The 21,793-nt window shown below is 33.7% G+C and overlaps 1 protein-coding gene across 1 annotated transcript in view; it reads left to right on the top strand.

Annotated features, from left to right (window-relative positions):
* Positions 1 to 21,793, top strand: part of MYPT-75D (Myosin phosphatase targeting subunit 75D) — a 79,010-nt gene that overhangs the window by 22,955 nt on the left and 34,262 nt on the right. Inside the window, 2 exon segments of the mRNA XM_072536732.1 lie at positions 10,540 to 10,810; positions 19,040 to 19,241. Of these exon segments, the coding sequence (XP_072392833.1) occupies positions 10,579 to 10,810; positions 19,040 to 19,241 (434 nt within the window). The 5' untranslated portion in view covers positions 10,540 to 10,578.

Genomic DNA, 21,793 nt, shown 5'->3' with positions numbered 1-21,793 from the left:
TTTTTTTATTTAATTCATAGCAGCTTTGTTTATAACAATTAAGAAATCTCAGTAGATCTGTTATAGTAAGAATTACAAAAAAAAGTTGTTGACAAAAATTGTAGGCAGCTTTAAACTCCACATTTTAAAATTAGTTACAATCTTACAGGGTGTTCCATAAGATGGTGGCAGACCAAACTTTGTTTGGTTCAAAAATGCAAGTACATTATTTTCTTGGTAATTTTAAATAGAACACCCTGTATTTTATATCACTATCAAAAAGTACTAATATCGTACTTCAAATTTTATAAAGTACTCCCTATACCTAAAGTTATCAGTTTTCTAGATATTTTTATTTTTCTATCAAAGTATTAATTTGGTAGATATTTTAACGTTTACCCTGTATTTGATTTAACGAATATGTTTTATAATTTTTAACAATTATTAAAAAACTATGGTTGCAATATATCAATGTTCCTATACACCTTTTTAATTATACAGGGAGTTAAACTTGATACGATTTTCAGGTAATATTGGTTAGAACTTTTTAAATCCCCGGTATAATATAATAAAACTTTACATTGTTGTGATGTGGAAGTGAAGCAGAAAAAAACAAAAGTTTGGTCTGCCACCATCTTATGGAACAGCCTGTAAGATTGTAATTAATTTTAAAACTAATCCTTACACTAATCAATCACCATGTATATATATATATATATATATATATATATATATATATATATATATATATATATATAAACATATATTTTAAAGTAGATGACTTTAAAATTATATTGCCAATATTACTGAGTTGCATTCTTGGGACGACTTTATTGTAGGATAGTTCATTCGATAACATGAAATTAATTCTAACTTAAAAAGAATAATAATAAAATAATAAAGAATAGACATTAGAAAAATTATTAATTAATATTATTTATTAATCATTTTAATTAATATTTCCAAAGCAATACTATTTTTAGAAACAATTGAATAGGACAATTTGTTGTTTCCATAAAATCTATTATAAATAAATTATTTACAATTTTATTAAAGAGGTATAAATTAATTATAAATATTTATGTTTTTAAATAAAAATTATCTCAAATATTATAATAAAAATTGAAAAAAAAAATTGAAGCAGATTAGATAGTTTATTTAACAATTTATTGAAATAATGCATATTCGTAATGTACGCAAACAGTACATACAATTTAAAAAAGGAACGTTGAAACCCATAAATAAGAACCAGAGATACAGCTAACAGCTCCTTCCCCCTCCCTTCGGCTTCCGTGAGTTTCGAAGCCAGCCGATTTTAAGGACCACATTTTGAAGCTTTGTGAACGATTTCGTTGAAGGGCAATCTTTTTAGAATTTGGTACGTTAAAACTATAAAGTATTTTCTTTTATATAACGCTAATCAGATTTATTAATTATTATAAACAAAGCTGCTATGAATAAAATAAAAAAAGAGACTAACTTTGTCCCAAATTATTTTAGGACAATTTTTTTTTCTTTTAAATTTGTGAAAAAATTCAGGCTTCTTAAATATAAAAAAATAATATTCTTGCAGGCAATGGTTAAAAAGTTATTCTAATTGTTTATAAGCAAAAAAGCGACATGTTTTTGCAAAATTATTTTGCAATATTTAAAATTAATTTTCTTAATTTTTTTTAATGTTAATAATAGAACAAGTCTTCTTCTTCCAGAAACTACCCTTATAATTACTAAAACTTTATAATTTTTTTACTTATATTGTTGCAAAAAAAATTTGGGATAAACAAATAAAATAACTTTTAAACTATTTGACTAATCACTTTGAAATTTTAACCATATTTAACCATTAACCATAACCAATTAAGCACTACAAGGCACAGCATTCCATGAAATATAAATGTTATAAGTTTATTTTCAAAAAAGTTATTAACATTTATAAAAAACCGAAATTTTTTACTTAGTTTGCAACTTTCCAAGCAACAAATAAGGATAGAAACATTTAGAAAACGCCATTTTAAAGGTTTTTATATGACTTATAAGTTTCTTCTCTTCTAAAATTTGTCTAAAATGCTTCACTTTTTGCTGATCGACGAAAAAAGCAAAAATTTTCCGTTTTTTGACCTTAATTTGTTAATAACTAATTAAGTCCAAAAAATCGACTGCAGGAAACATATAGGTTTTTGTTACAGAGGACCATACTACTAAAAACAACTGTCGTTTGCCTGTCCGGACGAGTGTCATGAAAAAATGCTTATTTCCCTGGGCTAATTTTTTTATTTATAAAAACGCACTTAACCTCTCTAACGTACTTTTTGGAATTGAAATCGGATTATTTGGACGGCCTCCAATATTTGTAGTTTCAGCAGCAACGAAAACATAATCAGGAAATATATCATTTAGCGGGTGAATTTCTATTTTAGAAAAACGACTAAAAGCATTTTCTATTGTAGCTGCTTTTTTTGTATGCATTACAAAATAACTCCCCTACCTGACTGTGCGCCACAGCACAACCTGGATTTGATCGCAACCATTTCTGAATTTCTTGATCATAATAAATGGTTAAAGGCCCAGAAACGCTTACATCCAATGGTTGTAAAAAAGCGTTCTATGAGGCGGAAAACAAAATAGAATAATACCATTTTGTTTTGCAAATTGCAATACAGTAAAACCTCCCTTAACCGAAACCTTTTTAACCTAAACGGCTGACAGTTTCAATAATGTCGTCAATAAAAAGTAAATGTTTGTCGCAAAACGTAAACAATTCCGTTAATTTCACTCACCAATTGATGTCTATGTGTGTTGGGAAATCACAAAAACCAAGACCTCTAAAAGATATTTCCGAAAAGGCATTTTAAGGTATAGAAAGCCAAAAAAGTTCATGGATGTCGACCACTTTATTTTTAGAATGGTTTGAAAATGAATTCGTCTCAAGTGTAAAATCCTTTTTAAAATCAAAAAACCTTCTCATCAAAGCATTATTGCTTGTTGACAATGCGCCCTCACCCTCAAAATCTACAAAATGGTGACAATTGTCAGATTTTTGCCACTGAATGTCACAAGCTTAATCCAGCCATTAGACCAGGGAGTCATAGAGACATTCAAGAGACATTATAGAGAAGCATTCTTAAGACATCTGTTATTACAGGAGACGAATTAATCCAAAAGTGTTCCCGAAATTCTCAAATCTTTAACAATAAAAAACATTTTTATTGGTGAGCTGAGTCGTGGGCCAAGATCAAATCTTCAATTTTGGAAAAATGCTGGAACAAACTTTTTGATAAGATTTTGATTGACGATCCTGAACAAGAAAATGGTAAGAAAACGGCAGAAGAAATTAAACCTTTCATTAAAAATTTGCCGGGGCATGACGAAATTAACTAAGAAGAGATACGTGACTGGTTAGCAGTTGATGACTCAGAACGTGAATTCATCGACCAGGACATCATTGATATGGTTCTTTATTAAGACAACCTGAGCATATCAGATGACGAAGATGACGACCCAAGAGGCAACAGGCAGCACAAGACCGTTGACGAGATTTTCAATGCTTTAGAGGAAAGAATTTTATACAGTAGGCCTAATTAGTTAGGGACACGACTAGATTCTTAATTTTTGTTGTCATTACATAAAGTTTTGTCCTTTTCAGATTGCTTTACGTTTCGTCGAACAATCGAATGAGGCAAACTCATGACGTTCTGCAAATTAACGATGGAGGGAGAGAGAAACATCGTTGTCAAACGAAAACGAAATTAGAAAACATTACGAAATCAACTCATAGTATTTTTTAATACCAATACTTTGATCAAGATTATTATAAAATGTATGTGTATGTGTAAATATATATTATAAAATGTTATTTTTAACCGAAATTCTTGTTATCCGAAACGACCTCCCCCCCAATTATTTCGGTTAACGGATGTTTCACTGTACATCTAAGTTCTTATGACTTTTATGTCCATCAACTAATAAAATTACTTTCGAGGTCAATGATGGTTTCACGAAATATCTAAAATGTATAAGCCATTTTAGAAACAAATCTCCATAAATTATCCATTTTCTTGGCACAATCCTATCATAGGTTTGCCTTAAATTAAATTCAGGAAACGCATTGAAAAAGACTCGGCAAGTAGTTTCTTATAAAATAAAAAAAGTTGAATTACGAATGGTGGTTCCTGAGATACAATCGGTCAAAGTTTGATATACCAAATACCAAAAAAATTAGGTTGAAGAAAATTGAATTTCAAATCGGTATACTTAAAAAAATGTATTTTCTCGGCTTCCAATAAAGCAATTTTCTTCATTTTTTTTTTAATCCGACGTAAATCGAATAGAGCCATCTAAAAAAACGCATGCCAAATGCCAGAGATGCTTTAGTTTTGTTATAAATAAATTAATTTATTTATAGTTCAGTCGTCAGAGACGAAATGCCTTCTTCTTCTTCTGATGGCGCTACAACCCTTTGTGAGTCTTGGCCTGCTTAACAATGTTCTTCCATTCTGCCCTGTCGGATACTTTCCTTCGCCACTGCCTGATTTTCATGGTTTTAAGATCCCTCTCTACGTCGTCTATCCATCTTTTACGGGGCCTTCATCTTGTTCTGTTTCCTTGGGGCTTCCGTCTCTGGACTACTTTTACAGCTCGATTATCTGGCATTCTTTCTAGGTGACCAAGCCAGTTTAGTCTTTGTGACTTTACAAATCTGACAATATCTGAGCTCTGCATTAGTTCATCCAGCTCATGGTTCATTTTAATTCTCCACGAACTATCGCTGCATTGGGTTGGTCCAAATATCTTCCTTAGTATTTTGCGCTCAAATATTTTCAGTTGATTTTCATCAGTGGTTGAGAGGGTCCACGTTTCACATCCATATGTGACCACTGGTCTAATTACTGTTTTGTAGATTCTCAGCTTAGACTCACGATTCAGTAACTTACTTTTCATTAAGTCTTTGTATGCATAAAAGCACTTATTACCGCTAAGAATCCGTGCTTGTATTTCTTGACTGATGTTGTTTTTATAATTTATTATTGAGCCTAGGTAGGGAAAAGTGGAGGCATATTTGTAGGTATGGTTGTCTACCTTCAGATTCTCATGTTCATTCGATTTTGTGCTCTCCATATATTTTGTTTTGCTTTCATTTATATATAAACCAAACGTAGCAGCTTCTCGTTTCAGTTTTATAACTTTTTCGCTTAATACCCTTTTGTTGCGGCTTATTATGGCAACATCATCCGCATATGCGCATATTTGCATAGATCTTGTATTAATACAGCCGTTTATATCCAGTTTTCTAACAACAGCTTCTAAAGTTAGATTAAAAAGTGTTGTTGATAAGGCATCCCCTTGTCTAACTCCATTTTCAATATCAAAGGCCTGCGTCATATTTCCATCTATTCTCACCATAGCTTTGGAACCCTCCAGAGTCATTCGTATAAGTTTAACCAACTTATTGGGTATCCCTAACATAGATAGTTGCTTTAACATCTTTTGTCGATCTAGAGACGAAATGCCACTGAACTTTTATTTACTTTTTCTTCTATTTAAATTATATTTACTATTGAAAAGTTTAGTATTCCTACCCCCGGTTCCCCCTAAAACCACCCCTCCTTATAGGTGAAAAATCGATTTACCAAGAAACTGTGCGTAGAAAAAAATATTCCAAATAAAAAATGTAGATGAGACAATTTTAAATAAAAATAGAACACACTCAAGTAAAGACACTGTTGTGCCTACCAATTTTTAATAATTTGGGTTAAAAGTATGTATTTTTTAGAACACCACTGCTATCATTGTTACTAAACTTGAAGTATTGTCTGCGCTATAAACGATTTCTTGGAACATTTCCGCCATTCGAATCGAATTTTAACCTTTGCGTAAAACTGGTCGTGTTTCAACCAATCATGGAAGGCAACTTAATCCAAATCTACTCCTTTTAGATGCATTAGATCACAATAGGTGGTTCAACATTGAAAAAGTACTTATATTTTTTATTTAGAAAATAACTCGGTTTAATCTGTTTTAATATCCCCAGCTTTTTTTAATCTCACATGTTTTGTCACAGATTTTTTTAAGATTAGATTTGGTATAAATTAGATATTTGTTATTTGCGAAAAATTATATAGATAGGAATTTTTATTTTAAAATAAAGTATTATTTAATTCATTTATTTATAATAAATATTCTAATAGTTGGTACTATCAACGTTCGAAGTTTGTGTAGCTTCCTGAAGAACATCGTCGAAATAATGCAGATGATTCAGTTATTATTGAATCTTGGTAAATAGATTCTTCTTTGAATTTGGGGTCAATAGCGCCAAGATTACCAAAATTACAGATAACTTCCTATACAGTTTTTTCCATTACATCAAACGCTATATGAACTAAACTAACAAATTTTATTATCCATGAACAGTTTAGTCATTAGTCATAATTAATTGATCAGATCTTCAAAATTGTGAGTGTGATCTTTGTATGTTAAACACCTGTTTTGAACACCTGTTAAACTCTATCAACCATCCAAATATCTAGTTACAAACTTTTGTAAAATTTGTTTGAATGTAGTGTTTGAAGGAAAGGAAAAATGTAACACATTAGCAAAACGTCGGCGAAAGCGGTGTATGACTTTCAATAAATTTATACTTTTCACAAAAATCGAATTTAAAAGTATCGATGGGGAAAGAAAAATCATGGAAATCTGAATGCTTTATCGAAGTGCTTTTTTAATAATACAGTAAAACCTCGATATAACGGACTACTTGGGGGGAGGGGGTGTCCGTTAAAACCGAAAGTCCGTTATATAAAAATATGGTTAAAATAAATCAAAATACTTTTTTTTGAAAATATATATGTACACTGTAATTAGATATATATATATATATATATATATATATATATATATATATATATATATATATATATATAAAATACAACATAAAAACAAAATTCTATTTAAGTAATTGTCTTCGGACATTCGTCGTGAAGTGACGTTGCTGTGGATATCGACGCGCTTGCTGTTGGTAATCCCGTTTTGGGTAATCCCGATCAACTCCCTGAAAACAGTTTAACTATTGGATGAATAATCAATAAATGTTGTTAGATCGTCGAGATGCGATCTTACCTCTGATAACTTCATTTTTAACAGTCTTGTTTTGTCGTCTTGTTTGCTATCTTTACTTCCGTCCTTATTTTTAAGGTTTATAACTTCATCTGCTATTTAACTTTCAGTCATGATGTTATACCCAGGGTCACCTTCATCTACTTCTAGCAATTGTAAAACATCTTCCTCAGCTACATGTTCTCCGGCATTATTATGTATTGTCCTACAGAAATTAGTAACTTTCAACCCTTCTAAATCTATGTCTGCATCTTGGCCATCCATCAAATTCTTCCAACCATTTTTTAATGTTTGCTCTTTCACCTCCTCCCATGCTGCAGCAAAATTAAAAATTGTTGATTTTAAATTGTAAGACCTTAAGTTTTGCAAGGTACGTTGCGCTCTTGTATCTTCTGCATTATCTCCATCGTACAATACAACCGTTACTTCGTCTAAAAACTTTCTGCGATGTATTCGTTTGGCTGCCAAAATTATTCCCTGATCCATGGGTTAAATAAGCGATGTTGTATTTTTTGGCAAAAACATACACCTGAAGTTTCCATCTTCTGAACGTAGAATATTTTCAGAGGGGTGAGCAGGAGCGTTGTCTAAAAGCAATAAACATTACACCTCTTCTGACGGTATTCCCAATTTTTTCTCTTGAAATTTTCTCACTGAAGGTACAATTTCTTTGAAAAACCAATTTTTGAAAATATCTGAGGTGAACCATGCCTTCTTAGAGCTATAGTATACAAGGGGCATATGATGCATTATGTCTTCTAAACCTCTAGGTTTGCGAGATTTGCCAACCACTACAGGTGCCAATCTATGCGATCCATCAGCGTTAGCACAAAGCAGTGACAAGATCCTGTCCTTGCTGATTTTTCTTCCAGAATCCGATTTTTCATATTTGGAGGCTTGTGCGCTTTTACGCAAAGTACGCCATAACAAACCAATTTCGTTAACATTGTAAATCTGAGATTCTAATAGCATTTCGTTACTTACTTGCTATATTTGCTACTAATTTTTGCCTAAAAGGTTCTGTTTCTTCTTTTGGTTCAGTTGAAGCTTCGCCGTAAATTCTTTTATTCATGATTCCGTGCCTTTTACGAAAGCGCCAGAGCCATCCATCACTTGCTCTGAATGGTATGTCCATATGATTTGCTAATTTAATTGTAGCAAATTTCAATTCGACTGCTCGGACCAGGATCCCACTAGAACGTTGTTACCCATACCATTTTAAGATTGCTTCTTCCAGTGAAGTTTCACGAGCCAATTTCATTCGTTTTCCAAGATTGCTATGCTCTTCTACATCACACATGAATGCAAATTTATTTAACAAGGAAAAGACAGTTAAGATTTTATTTCATGTATAGGGAGCTTGCGCATCCGTTTATACGTATTTCAGCCCAATAGGCATCATCAGAACGGCTTTCGCAAGCGCTCTGAACGTGAAATAATTCTTCTCTGTCTTAGGAAGCAACTATAACATGGCTTCGTATAGACGCAATGTAGCGACATCTGATAATAAAATCGTAGACTAATTTTCGAAACCAAATTCAAGAATTCCGCTTTTATCTGTGCCTTCTAAGAATTGCAAGGCAAAAACAGACGTTGATAAAGGTGTTAAGAGAGACATGGGGAATCTAAAACTTGCATTCCACAACATATCTTTTCAACTAAGCAAAATTCTTAGCGAATTGGTTTCTAGTACTCGTACAGAGTATATCGAAATAACAAGGAAAAGACAGTTAAGATTTTATTTCATGTATAGGGAGCTTGCGCATCCGTTTATACGTATTTCAGCCCAATAGGCATCATCAGAACGGCTTTCGCAAGCGCTCTGAACGTGAAATAATTCTTCTCTGTCTTAGGAAGCAACTATAACATGGCTTCGTATAGACGCAATGTAGCGACATCTGATAATAAAATCGTAGACTAATTTTCGAAACCAAATTCAAGAATTCCGCTTTTATCTGTGCCTTCTAAGAATTGCAAGGCAAAAACAGACGTTGATAAAGGTGTTAAGAGAGACATGGGGAATCTAAAACTTGCATTCCACAACATATCTTTTCAACTAAGCAAAATTCTTAGCGAATTGGTTTCTAGTACTCGTACAGAGTATATCGAAATAACAAGGAAAAGACAGTTAAGATTTTATTTCATGTATAGGGAGCTTGCGCATCCGTTTATACGTATTTCAGCCCAATAGGCATCATCAGAACGGCTTTCGCAAGCGCTCTGAACGTGAAATAATTCTTCTCTGTCTTAGGAAGCAACTATAACATGGCTTCGTATAGACGCAATGTAGCGACATCTGATAATAAAATCGTAGACTAATTTTCGAAACCAAATTCAAGAATTCCGCTTTTATCTGTGCCTTCTAAGAATTGCAAGGCAAAAACAGACGTTGATAAAGGTGTTAAGAGAGACATGGGGAATCTAAAACTTGCATTCCACAACATATCTTTTCAACTAAGCAAAATTCTTAGCGAATTGGTTTCTAGTACTCGTACAGAGTATATCGAAATAACAAGGAAAAGACAGTTAAGATTTTATTTCATGTATAGGGAGCTTGCGCATCCGTTTATACGTATTTCAGCCCAATAGGCATCATCAGAACGGCTTTCGCAAGCGCTCTGAACGTGAAATAATTCTTCTCTGTCTTAGGAAGCAACTATAACATGGCTTCGTATAGACGCAATGTAGCGACATCTGATAATAAAATCGTAGACTAATTTTCGAAACCAAATTCAAGAATTCCGCTTTTATCTGTGCCTTCTAAGAATTGCAAGGCAAAAACAGACGTTGATAAAGGTGTTAAGAGAGACATGGGGAATCTAAAACTTGCATTCCACAACATATCTTTTCAACTAAGCAAAATTCTTAGCGAATTGGTTTCTAGTACTCGTACAGAGTATATCGAAATAACAAGGAAAAGACAGTTAAGATTTTATTTCATGTATAGGGAGCTTGCGCATCCGTTTATACGTATTTCAGCCCAATAGGCATCATCAGAACGGCTTTCGCAAGCGCTCTGAACGTGAAATAATTCTTCTCTGTCTTAGGAAATTTATTTATTTTGTATTTGTTTTTTTTTATGTCCGAAAGTTTGCTTTTTTATGCCATATTGATTACATATATGAGACGCATGTGTAATATTAACAGTATGTTTTTATTTTTTTTACATTTGACCGGATTTTTTATCCGTTATATCCGAAGTCCGTTAAATAGAGGTCCGTTATATCGAGGTTTTACTGTAATGCCATACATGATAATAGTATTGGTTTTTGAAATAAAAATCGACCATTTTCACAAAATCTAATGAGTATTGCCAAATATAAGAGTGGAGTTTTTTCAGCGGCCCATTCTGTAAAATAATCATAGTACAATAATAGACAGCTACATACAAAACTATTTTGGTTAATTGTTTTAAATACATACGACTATAATATTTTTTTCTTATTACAGTTAAGACTGATAAACCCCAGCAGAAATAACAACGCCACAATGGAGCACCAACAGCTGATCGAGGAAATGCCTATAGTGGAACAGATGCCCACACAAGAGAGACTGACATTGGCAAGGAAGAGAAGAACCTTTCAGTTGAGGTTATGGTTGCAGAAGGAGAAGGAATTTGGAAAAAGGAGCGCCAAATATCAAAAATCGAACAAAAGGGGAATCTGCTTTAATGACAGCGTCGTATTACTGGAAGCTGCAGCTAGAAATGACATTGATGAAGGTGATTGTTTTTTAATGTATCTTATTTTTAAAACGGGTTATGGTTTATTTTTATTGGGGTGACATTGGAATCACAAAATCCATTAAAAATCAAACTATTTATATATTTTTGGTAAATGTAAGAGCTGTATCATCTACCCATCTTTTTTAGGGTCTACCTACCTCTTTTTTTTTTTCATTTATTTTGATCACACTGCTTTAAATTTTTCAACCTGGACGTGTGTTGTCTCTTTTCAGTTACATCTGTAATAGTCCAGGCTTCAACTCCGTACACCAAGACAGAGAATTAGGCATGCTATTTAGGGTGACAGTGAATAAAATTAAGATAACTATGATGGTAACCAACTTTCTGAAAGTACATGGTACTTGATGAGGAAGATATAGGTGTATTCTTCAGTATATCACAGGGGTTTCGCTTGCTAATGACCTGGTAGGCCATGTGATCCTTGTGCCACTTTTGTCGGATCTCGGATTACAATTACCGTGATCAGTGCCGTTTACGTTCCTTGTTGTCACTGCCATGATGACTGTTCTAGGGATATCATACAAACCTTTAATGTGGTAGTTTCCCGTTGCTTTCCATATCTGCACGCCGTTGATCATTCTTGATTCACCCGTTTGTCATCACCGTTGTGATCTTCTTCTGTACCCTAGATAATGGACTCGCACGTAGTGCTATCAGCCTGGCCAGCTGAACTGGTTTTTATAGAGGTGATACTACTTTATCCCTCCTCTTTTTCCGGGCTTGGGACCGGCTACATTGCGTCTAGAGCTACTCAGTTCACCCCACAACTAACACAGGCAGAGTTACTTATATAATTTAGCAAAGTAACGCAAACTAAGATTTACAGTATGCATATTCTTTTTCTTCTTTTTTTATTTAGTCGTATTGTCTGTTTCTTCAACGTTGCCCCTTAGTGGGTTAATCTTGGAACCCTGAACCAGTTTGTACATATCTAATTGATAGGTACCATATGTTTTTGGAATCACTTGGTAGTTTCCAAAAAGTGGTCTTCGCCTGCGATCTAGTGCCTCGTAATCATGCAAGAGATGGTTGACAAACCATCAAGCCGTCAAACAATAAATTTCAAGGCTAAAATGGAGGACATTGCAGCACGGCTTGGCGATAATGGATGGACTAAGTTATTGTTGGAATAGAGACCCACCACAGTAGGGCGAAAACGCCAAAATTTTTTTTTCCTATACCCTACAAAATAGTGGCGTCTTATGTACTATTTGAAGTACATAATAATTAGTCACCAAGGATCTGAATGAAGATCCTGAAAGGGAATTAGCTGCGTAAACCTGCGAACTTAGTATCCCGATCCCAAACAAATCGAAAAAACTCGCTTCCTCCAGTCGTCAGAGACGAAAATGCTACTCAACCTCTAAAAATCATACGAACAAGCTGAATTTTGCTGAGAATATTAATTTTGGGACCCCAAAACATATGCAAAAAGTTTTCCTCTCCTACCCCCGGGCTTTTTTCTAAGAGAGGAGAAGAAAACGGGAAATATCGTAACCGAGAAAACCCCCTAAAACCCCTCTCGTAAGACAAAAAAAAAACGGAAAAAATCGATTTCCGTAGAATCTGTACGTCGTAGAAAAAAATGTTTCAAATAAAAAATATAGCTGAGATAATTTTGAACAAAATTGTTTATTAACACTTTTTATGTAGAATGAACTGTTCTCTCAGAAACAATGTTTGAAGCGACCGGCGATTTTGAATGTCTGTTATGCGCGCGAAATCAGTTAAACAAAATTTGTATCAACTCGTCGGTAAAAATTCTATATCTTTTGATCAAAGTGTCTTATCGACAAAAATTAAAATGCATTTTAAAGGTGAAGAGTGAAGCTTTCGTATGCAATTTTTGTATTTTGCCGCAAATGAAGTCAGTTTTTATAAAGGGTGTTAAATAAATAAACATTAACTAAATTAAATCAAATTTAATGAACCTCAACGTAAAAATATACAGGTGTATATTTTATACAGGTGTAAATATACTTGTGTGAATCACCCTCTACATTAAATTTGTATTTAAAAAGCGCACATTTGAATTTAAAAGTTGACGTGTCTCAGTGTTTTTCAAAATTTTCTAAAATAAGGACAGAAATAATTTTATTCCATAAGTGGTTTCCATACTTTATAATTTCAAAATTTCACCCTGTATTACTCATAAGTCATAATAGACTCAACACGATATAGTTCGTTGAGATCAGGTTGTTAAGGAGCTTTTTAAAAATATAAAAAAATATACAAGGTGTTCCATTAAAAAAAGCTTTTGAACTATGCTAGGCTTGCGTGAGTCACCCTGTACAGTTACATTTATGTTTAAAAACTCATATTTATATATAAAAGTGGACGGGTCTCAGATTTTTTTATAATTTTTTAAAACAAGGACAGAAATAATTTTATTCCATAAGTCATTTTCACCTTATATACACTGACCGGCAAAAAAAGTGGCCACCCTATAAATTTCTGAGAATAAAAATTCATTGGAAGTTTTATGCACTGTTTCATATTGTATACATCTTTCATTTTTAAAACAAAAAAATGGCCATTACTGCTTGATTCCTCAGCATAATTTATTTAATTAGAAGGCTACACAAGAAAATAGCGTAATATCAAAACGAATTACAAACAATAAAAATTAAGAGTGAACTTAAACAAAATTGTCTGATATCGGGTATTATGCCCTAACACATCAATAACCGTTTGCATACAATAATTTAAAAGGGAAAGGAACAAATTTTGTTTAAAAACTTGAGGAATGCGTTCATATTCTTCCCGAAGCATGTTTTGTAGTTCTGTAAGACTTTATGGCTGACCTGGTTGACTTGTAACCCTACGATGAAGTTTATCCTAAAGATGTTCGATGATATTCAGATTAGGGCTGCAGGCTGACCATTCTAGAGTATTGATTCCTACTTCCCACAAGGAATTTTTCACGATTCTTGCAGTATGCGGCCGTGCATAATTATACATAAAGGCGAAATTGTCCCTAATAAATGGACCAAATGGAACTTCTGATTCTGCAGAAACATCCTCAATATACTGATAAGCATTCACGGGGCCATTGATGGTTCAGTTCGAGCTTCAAATGAGATTCCAGCCCAAAACATGACACCACCACCGCCAAACTTTCTTCTTTGGAACATACAAGCCTTGGCATATCTTTCATTTCTACGTCTCCAAACCCTTTCTGTCTCATAGTTAGACTTCATACAGAACCGTGATTCATTAGCAAAGATAATTCGACTCCAATCCATGTATATCCCAGAGTGTTGATGTTGTCGAGCAAAAATTAATCGATTCCTACAGTGTCTGGATTGCAATTCGGGAACAATAGCCTTCTTGCCATTAGTGCTCTTTCATTGAGGCGTCTTCTAACTGTTCTCTCACTTACATTCACATTTCGGACCTCCTACAGACGGTGTCTTGCAGTAACTGCAGTGGAATGGCGATTTCTTAAAAGTACCATCACAATAAAATGATGATGATCTCTTTGCGATGTAACTCTTCTTCGACCGGAACCAGGTCGACGTGAGTATGTACCAGTCTCTTAAAACAGTGCATACAACTTCCAATGAATTTTTATTTTGGGAAATTTATAGGATGGCCACTTTTTTTGCCGTACAGCGTATATGAATGATACTTCGCACAATTTTTTGGGAAAATATTTGTTCTCAGTTCTCTCGTATACTGAACAATTCATTATCCTAGAATTTGTTTTATAATATATACTCTCCAACTACTTGGTAACACAAACAAGTCTGCCAAATTTCCAGGATATACTTCTCTATATAAATCTCCTGAGGATTTAATCATTTTTAAGCGTTTTTTATGGAGGAGGCTTATGTCCAAAAGTGGACGCGAGAATATCTTGAATTTGTTTTTGAAAGAAATCTTGTTTTTGCGATATTAGTCATGACAGACCGGATTACAGATTTGCATATTCGCATTTTTAATTACTTTTTAAATATTTTTTTCTTAGTAGTGTTTCATTAGGGTATTGTCCAACCAGTTGTCTCGGAACATTCCTATTTAAAAGTATTAATTAGGCTGGGTTCAAATTATAACTTAAAAATAGACCCTGTCGTAATTATTGTGATCTCGCAAAAGTTTTTTAAACAAAATTCAACTTTTTTAACTTGAGAAACCAATTTGGCGGATTATAATAGCCTCAATATCGAAATTTGATTCAGATATTTGTGGCGTAGAAGTCTTGATTTAAGTAGTTCTTTCGTAAGCAAAGAAATTACAGTAATACAGTGAAAGTCATTTTAATTTATATGGGAAAACAATTTAGTTTGTTTAATAGCTTCTTTCACTTGAACAGTCTCGACTAATTCTATAAAGAAGGCAATTATTTGGGTAAAAAGTGTCCGATAAATGTGACGTTGAATACTAAAAAGTCGGCGATGGTATTTTAATATTTATTTTGTACTCTCACTAATAAGTTATGTCACAGAAAGAATCGATAAATAAGTCGAAAATATATAGGGTACTAGACATAAAACATGATGTAAGAAATGTATTTAGTAAAAGATATTCGTAGATCTAGAGATAGTTTTCGATTAGATTGTGGTTGGATTTATGTTTGCGTAATTTGCTTGACTGGGTTAAAAGTTGTACATTTATACAGAGTGCTCCATATGTGTAAATATTTGAACTGCATTTGGATTTTAAAATAAGGACAAGTTAACCCAAATCAATTAGACAAATGTGATTATAAGATACAGTTTTATATTTAACTATTGAAAAATTAATTTTAGCATTTCCTTATAATAATTTGCAGCTAAAGTTTTTGCAAGTTAAAGTTATTTAAAACACATAAGATTGTTGTTAAAACGACGTATTCGCTATCACTTTAAAAATCCTTATTTTACGAGATCTTTAATCAAAATATAATAATTATAAATCAGAATTATAGTATAATAACAATATTGTGGGGTAAATTGGTCGTAAACATATTATGTCGCATAATTTTCATAAAACCGCCATTTAGCTTTCTTTATTATATTCAGTACTACTAGTGCCACTTATGTACGAAGCCGTGAAGATGTGCGAAGCATTATAGGCTAGTTTTAATATAGTGTAATGTTTTTAAATAAAACGAGCGGTTCGAATTTATATAAATATATTTATTTATAAGTTTACAGTTCGGTAATATCTTAACAACTAACTACTCATAACATCATTACATATATATACCAAAAAGTATTATTCTCGAAACTTCTGGGGTAGCCCCACCTCTAATTCGTTGTTCGACAAATGGATTTCTACAGCGCTCGATACATCGCGAAGGTTCTCGAAGCCATTTCGAGATGCAACCGTTACATAGGCCATGCCGAAAGCTTGTTCGTAACAATAGCCTATAAAAATACATGTAATATTGCTAATTTCGTACTTACAAAAGTTTAGTTTTTAGTCGTTTTAATTAAAGTAGGTAGTTTTTTTAATGTAGTTTAAAAAGGCATTATTTCTATTTATTTCATATATGTTGGAATTCCCTAATTATCATCAATCGCTCCTATAAATTAGTTTTTATATTTAATCAGATTTTGAGGTAAAATGGTCTTTCCATTTGACTCCGGGACCATTTTACCCTTCCTTAGCCTACCAAATAAAGTTTTGGAAATATTTTTTATAATAATCATATGTAGATATATCATCGATACAGAAATAATGGTTGCTGCTCTTAAGTACTTAAAAAAAGGACCGAAAATCATAATGTGTTGATAAGTGAACTAAATGTAGACTACTTTATTCGTAAGAGAGATGTCAGAACATTATCGGTACTTTCTTTTACAACACAATTTGTACACAACAAATTATTCGAAAAGCCTTGGTCGATTCACTACAACATTATTCAAAGAATGGGAGACTTACTTAAAGAAATATGTTTTAGAGATGGGAGAACGACTATTCGACATGGCGAAGAAAAACATTTGTGAAACAGCCTACGAGCTTGCTGACAGCAACGTTAATAAACACAGGTTTTCTGAAAACTACAAGTCAGCTGGAACAGCTTGGTTTAAAGATTTTCTAAAGAGACATTCAGAAATTTCTTTTAGAACTACTGAGGCTACCTCAGCCACCAGAGCGAGAAGCTTTAATTTTTTTCCTTTTAGATGAAATACAAAATAAAAATAAGATCAATCCTATGAAAATGTATAATATGGATGAGTCTGGTATCCAGACGGCCTCTAGCAAGTTGCCCAAAATTTTAGCACATAAAGGGCAGAAACGGGTTGGTTTCTTAACATGCGCTGAAAGGAGATACAATGTCACCATTGTTCTCTGTGTAAATGCTGCGGGTCAATTTATTCCTCCAGCAATAATATTCCCCCGCAAACGAAGGAATTAATCAAGGCGTCCCGTATGGAACACTTTCTCTTTACAACTAATCTGGATACCTGAAAATCTGACACCTTAATTCTGTTCTTAAATCATTTTCAACAACATACATAGTGGTCAATTGAATTGTATTGTATTTTACTGAGGAAGTTAGTTTATGACTTAAAAACCCTGGAAAAGAATTCTGTACAGTATTGTTAGCTTGTTTGAAAAATCGGATCGAACAGCTGCCACGCTTAACAACGGACTCAGTGGATTCCAGATAACATGCATTTGTCCTTTTAATCCGAACATATTCCCAGATTATAAATTTAAACCATTGTGTACAACTCATCGACCTATAGTGGAAAATGAAACCATTGATCCTATTCATGAACCAAGAACTACTTCTCCATAAAGAGATACTTCTTCGCTTCCAAGTTTTTTATCTATAAGGAGAAGAAAAATACAAAGAGATACCTCTTCGCTTCGAAGTTCTTTACTTACAAGGAAAAGAAAAAATCGTAATACATCTTCATCAGACGAGTGAGAGGAATGGGAAGTAAATGGACGATCTTCGGATGATGTCACCTTTTTGGAAACAGTCCGGGGGATTATCAGAAAATAAAACTTTATCCACTGCAGCTTCAAATCCGGAAGTTGTTGTTTCAAACGATAAAGTTGACATTAAAAGCTCTGCAATTGGTAATTCAATACCATCATTTCCATTCAAATTCCATCATCTCAGACACCTCCTTTGATAAGGAGTTCAAGACCTTCGTAAGGATGAACTTGATTAAAGGAACAAAGTTTTCACATCCACACCAATTTATCTTTTGATAAAAGAAAAACAAAAAACACCAAAGTCAACTTAAAACGTCAAGAAAAAGAAAGAAAATAAAATATTTTGGGAATTGGGAAACAAAAGGAGGTTTGAATTAAGTGCACCCTGTGCAATAAATGGGGCCATCTATTATAAGCAGGTGTAACTGGAAAGCAGAAATTGTATGTATATTTGCGATTTTTGTAAATAGCAATGTTTTATTACTTTTTCTGTACAACATAACTAAAGGGGTCATTTTACCTGTATTAATAATTACTATTTAAATGGGAATAAGCCACAATTAAAGGTTAAAGTACGTTTATTGTCTCAATTTGGGGTATAGAGTTACAAAAGAACCCATGGTCAATAAAGAGTGCATCCACCATCTTCTTTGTCGTCTTTAGCTTGCTCTGAATCTACGGTGTAATAACCAAATACATGCTAACTCCATAACTGTACTGGCTGTCGACATTCTGGTAAACAACGGCGTTAAGCACTGTCGTGTGTACGATACCACTTTTTTCTAACGTGCGCTCACCACGGCGTCTAACGCTCTCATGTGTACAGGCCCTTAGAACACGTCGTTAGCGTGCGTTCATAACGAGGCGCCGACCCTGGCTCGGGCCATGGGATGGTATAATTTAATCTATTTTCGGTAAAATAAATGCATTACTTTAAATGCGAGCGTTCGCCGTCAGTGCTACGCTTTTAGTCGAGGAGACGGTGCGATGGTCTCCGTTATGAACGCACCCTTAGGCAAACGCGATTTCTAACGCCCTCATGTGTTCAGGACCTTAGGTCACTTGAAAATTTTATAACGTATAAATTCATGTATCTATAAAATAATAAAATATGATGTTAAATGCATGCATATCATTATCGTATCATATTTACATCTTGTTGCAGCTTAAAACTGTTGAATATTCTTACGTACATGTAAAACTCTTTACCATATTTGTAATTTTACTACTGTCGATAATTAATCAAATTTCTAAATTTATATCACATCAATATATTTTCTGGTGAAAATTACCACAATAAACAATATTAATACGAGATCTTTTTAGTTCGAAGGTTGCTGATGAAAGGCGTGAGTCCTGATTCTTGCAACGAGGATGGTCTCACAGCTCTACACCAATGCTGCATCGATGATAATGAATCCATGTTACTATTATTATTGGAGTACGGCGCTAACGTGAATGCAGAGGATAGCGAAAGATGGACACCCTTACACGCCGCAGCTACTTGTGGACATTTAAAACTAGTAAGGTGGGTAATGTATTATTTCAGAATTGTATGAAAAACGTCATAAAAAATGTCATAAAATTTTAGTACTGTTATGCTTGTTAGTACAATAATGCCTGGGTAGCCAGAGATATAATAACAGGAATATGAAGCTGTATCAATTTAAAAAATATCGATTATAGTCTAGTTATTATTGTAATGATTAAAAAAATTAAACTTATGATTTACTACTGAGATATGTTCAGCACTCAGCTTCTTGAGACTCTAGTTCACATCACTTCATTACTTTTGCTATTAATTGGTACCTGAGGCACTTTGATATTATTGATAGAGAGACGTGCATAGTTGCAATTAGCTTGAGAACTGTGGAATCTACACTATACAAAAAGCTTCGTTTCGTTGTATTCTTTAAAATAAAATTCTCAAGCAGTAATATCTCTCTCTCTCTCTCTCTCTCTCTCTCTCTCTCTCTCTCTCTCTCTCTCTCTCTTCAGTCCTGACCCTCCGTAGGAAGTGTAGTAGTCGTCGTGGATGGTCTGTCTTCAAAGATCTCTGGTCTCTGGTCATTTATTTTAATTCATGCATTGGTCTTATGCATATTCCTGTAATTTGGTCGACCCATCTTGTTGGAGATGCCTTCTACCTTTTCTTGGATGATGAGTCTCTCCATTGTTTCTGTGTTTGATCTTGAGAGACGTTGATTGATCTTTAGTTCTCTTAAAATTAAATTATTAGACCTGGTTATCTAGACCTATATTAGATATGGTTTATCTCCTGTAGTGATTCACAGTCGTGGATATGTGTGGATGATTGTTATGTATTCTATCTACTATCATGATTTTTGTTTTTGATATCTTTAACTGCACACCAAGTATATTTCCAGTCGTCTGTGATCTCTTGACTGTTCGCAAAAAGGGCTGTACCATCCTAACATCGCAAATTGGTTATTTTTCAGTCATTTCAGTCATTGGAAAGTGTGCCAATCACTTTTACTGATTCAATAGTATGTTTGTATAGTTCAGTTATGAGCGAAATCAACCTACTTATATTAGGATACGCCATAAGTGTTGCCCTTTGACCCTGTCGAACGCTTTGCGATAATCTTTTAAAAGAGAAACAACGGGATATTGAATTCCCTAGATCTTTCGATTATTTTTCTTATATTCAAAAGGTTTCTAGTGTACCTCCACCTTTGGTAAATCCGGTTTGCTCTTGTGGTATTTCTCTTTGTAGGAAAGTTTTCTGTCTCTGATTGAGTATGTGTACCGTTATCTTGCTGGCATGTGCGACAAGGGAAATAGTTCTGTAATTGTCAGGTTTATGGAAGCTTCCTTTTTTATATATTGTCATTATTGTATATTTTATCCAGTCATTAGACCATTGTCTGGAATGTCATATTTGATTGCAGAGTAAGTGAAGCAAATGTATTCCAGTTCCTTGTGTAACTTTGAGCATTTCTGCTTTTATCACACCTTGACCTGGTGCTTTGTTGAACTTTAGTTTACTCATCTCCATTCTTACTTAATTTTCGAGTACATCAGGTTCTTCTTCTATTTCGTCAGGGTTTTGGTGGACAAGTTTCTGGTGTTGGTCGTCTTTATATATGCAGATCCCTGCAGTATAATCTCCATGTCCCTGCTATATTTTCTCTGTTTATTCTCAAGATTCTTGTCAAGGTTCTTTAATGGTCCAAGTTCTGGATTTAGAATCTCTTGTTATGTAGCGCATTTTTGTAAACAGCTTTCTCGGCTGGTTGTTTTAATCGTGGCTCTCAATTTTTTTGTATATATTGTGATAGCCAAAAGACGAGCTCCTAAGATTAACACACATCTTCAATACAACAGCCAAGAAATACAATATGATAATATCAACAGAAAAAACCAAATGTATGACAACATCTAAATACCCACTACGATGTAAAATCGAAATTGATGGGTAAATAATAAACCAGGAAGCAAGGTTTAGATATCTGGCAATAGATATAACTAGTTACGGAGTTGTTGAAGAAGAAGTACGACAACAAAGCTTAAAAGCAAGTAAAGCGGCGGGATCTCTTAATGACACAATCTTGAAGAACAAACACCTAAGACAAGACACAAAAACAAGAATCTATAAAGCAGCAATTAGACCTATATTAACATACACGGTGGAGAAAACACTGACGAAAGTACTTCGATGAATATCAGGGAAAAGTCTGTTGGATAGGGAGAGAAGCGAAAACACAAGAAGAGCATGCAATATAGAAGACATAAATGGATGGGTGACAAAACGGAAACAGGAGAGGAACGAACACATTAGTAGAATGGCAGAGGATAGTATAGTGCGAAACGAATAGCACGAGATAAGTCACCAAATGGACGAAGAAGTATTGGCAGACCAAGAAAAAGATGGTGCGAAAATTTAAACAATTTAGGAGGCTAATATTGAAGAATAAAGAAGCTTTAAAGCCTACATACAAGAAGCTGTTTAGGGGTTTCTTAAACTAGCTTTTTCCATTTCTGTATCTACACTACTATCCAGTGTTTCCCTTTCGCTCCATTATTTACTTTTGGGTGGTTTATTGGTCTTACACAGTG

This window comes from Diabrotica undecimpunctata, chromosome 7 (assembly GCF_040954645.1).
Source record: "Diabrotica undecimpunctata isolate CICGRU chromosome 7, icDiaUnde3, whole genome shotgun sequence".
NCBI lineage: Eukaryota > Metazoa > Arthropoda > Insecta > Coleoptera > Chrysomelidae > Diabrotica > Diabrotica undecimpunctata.
The sequence above is the reverse complement of the archived record's forward strand: the minus strand, read 5'-3'. Positions and strand labels throughout refer to the sequence as shown.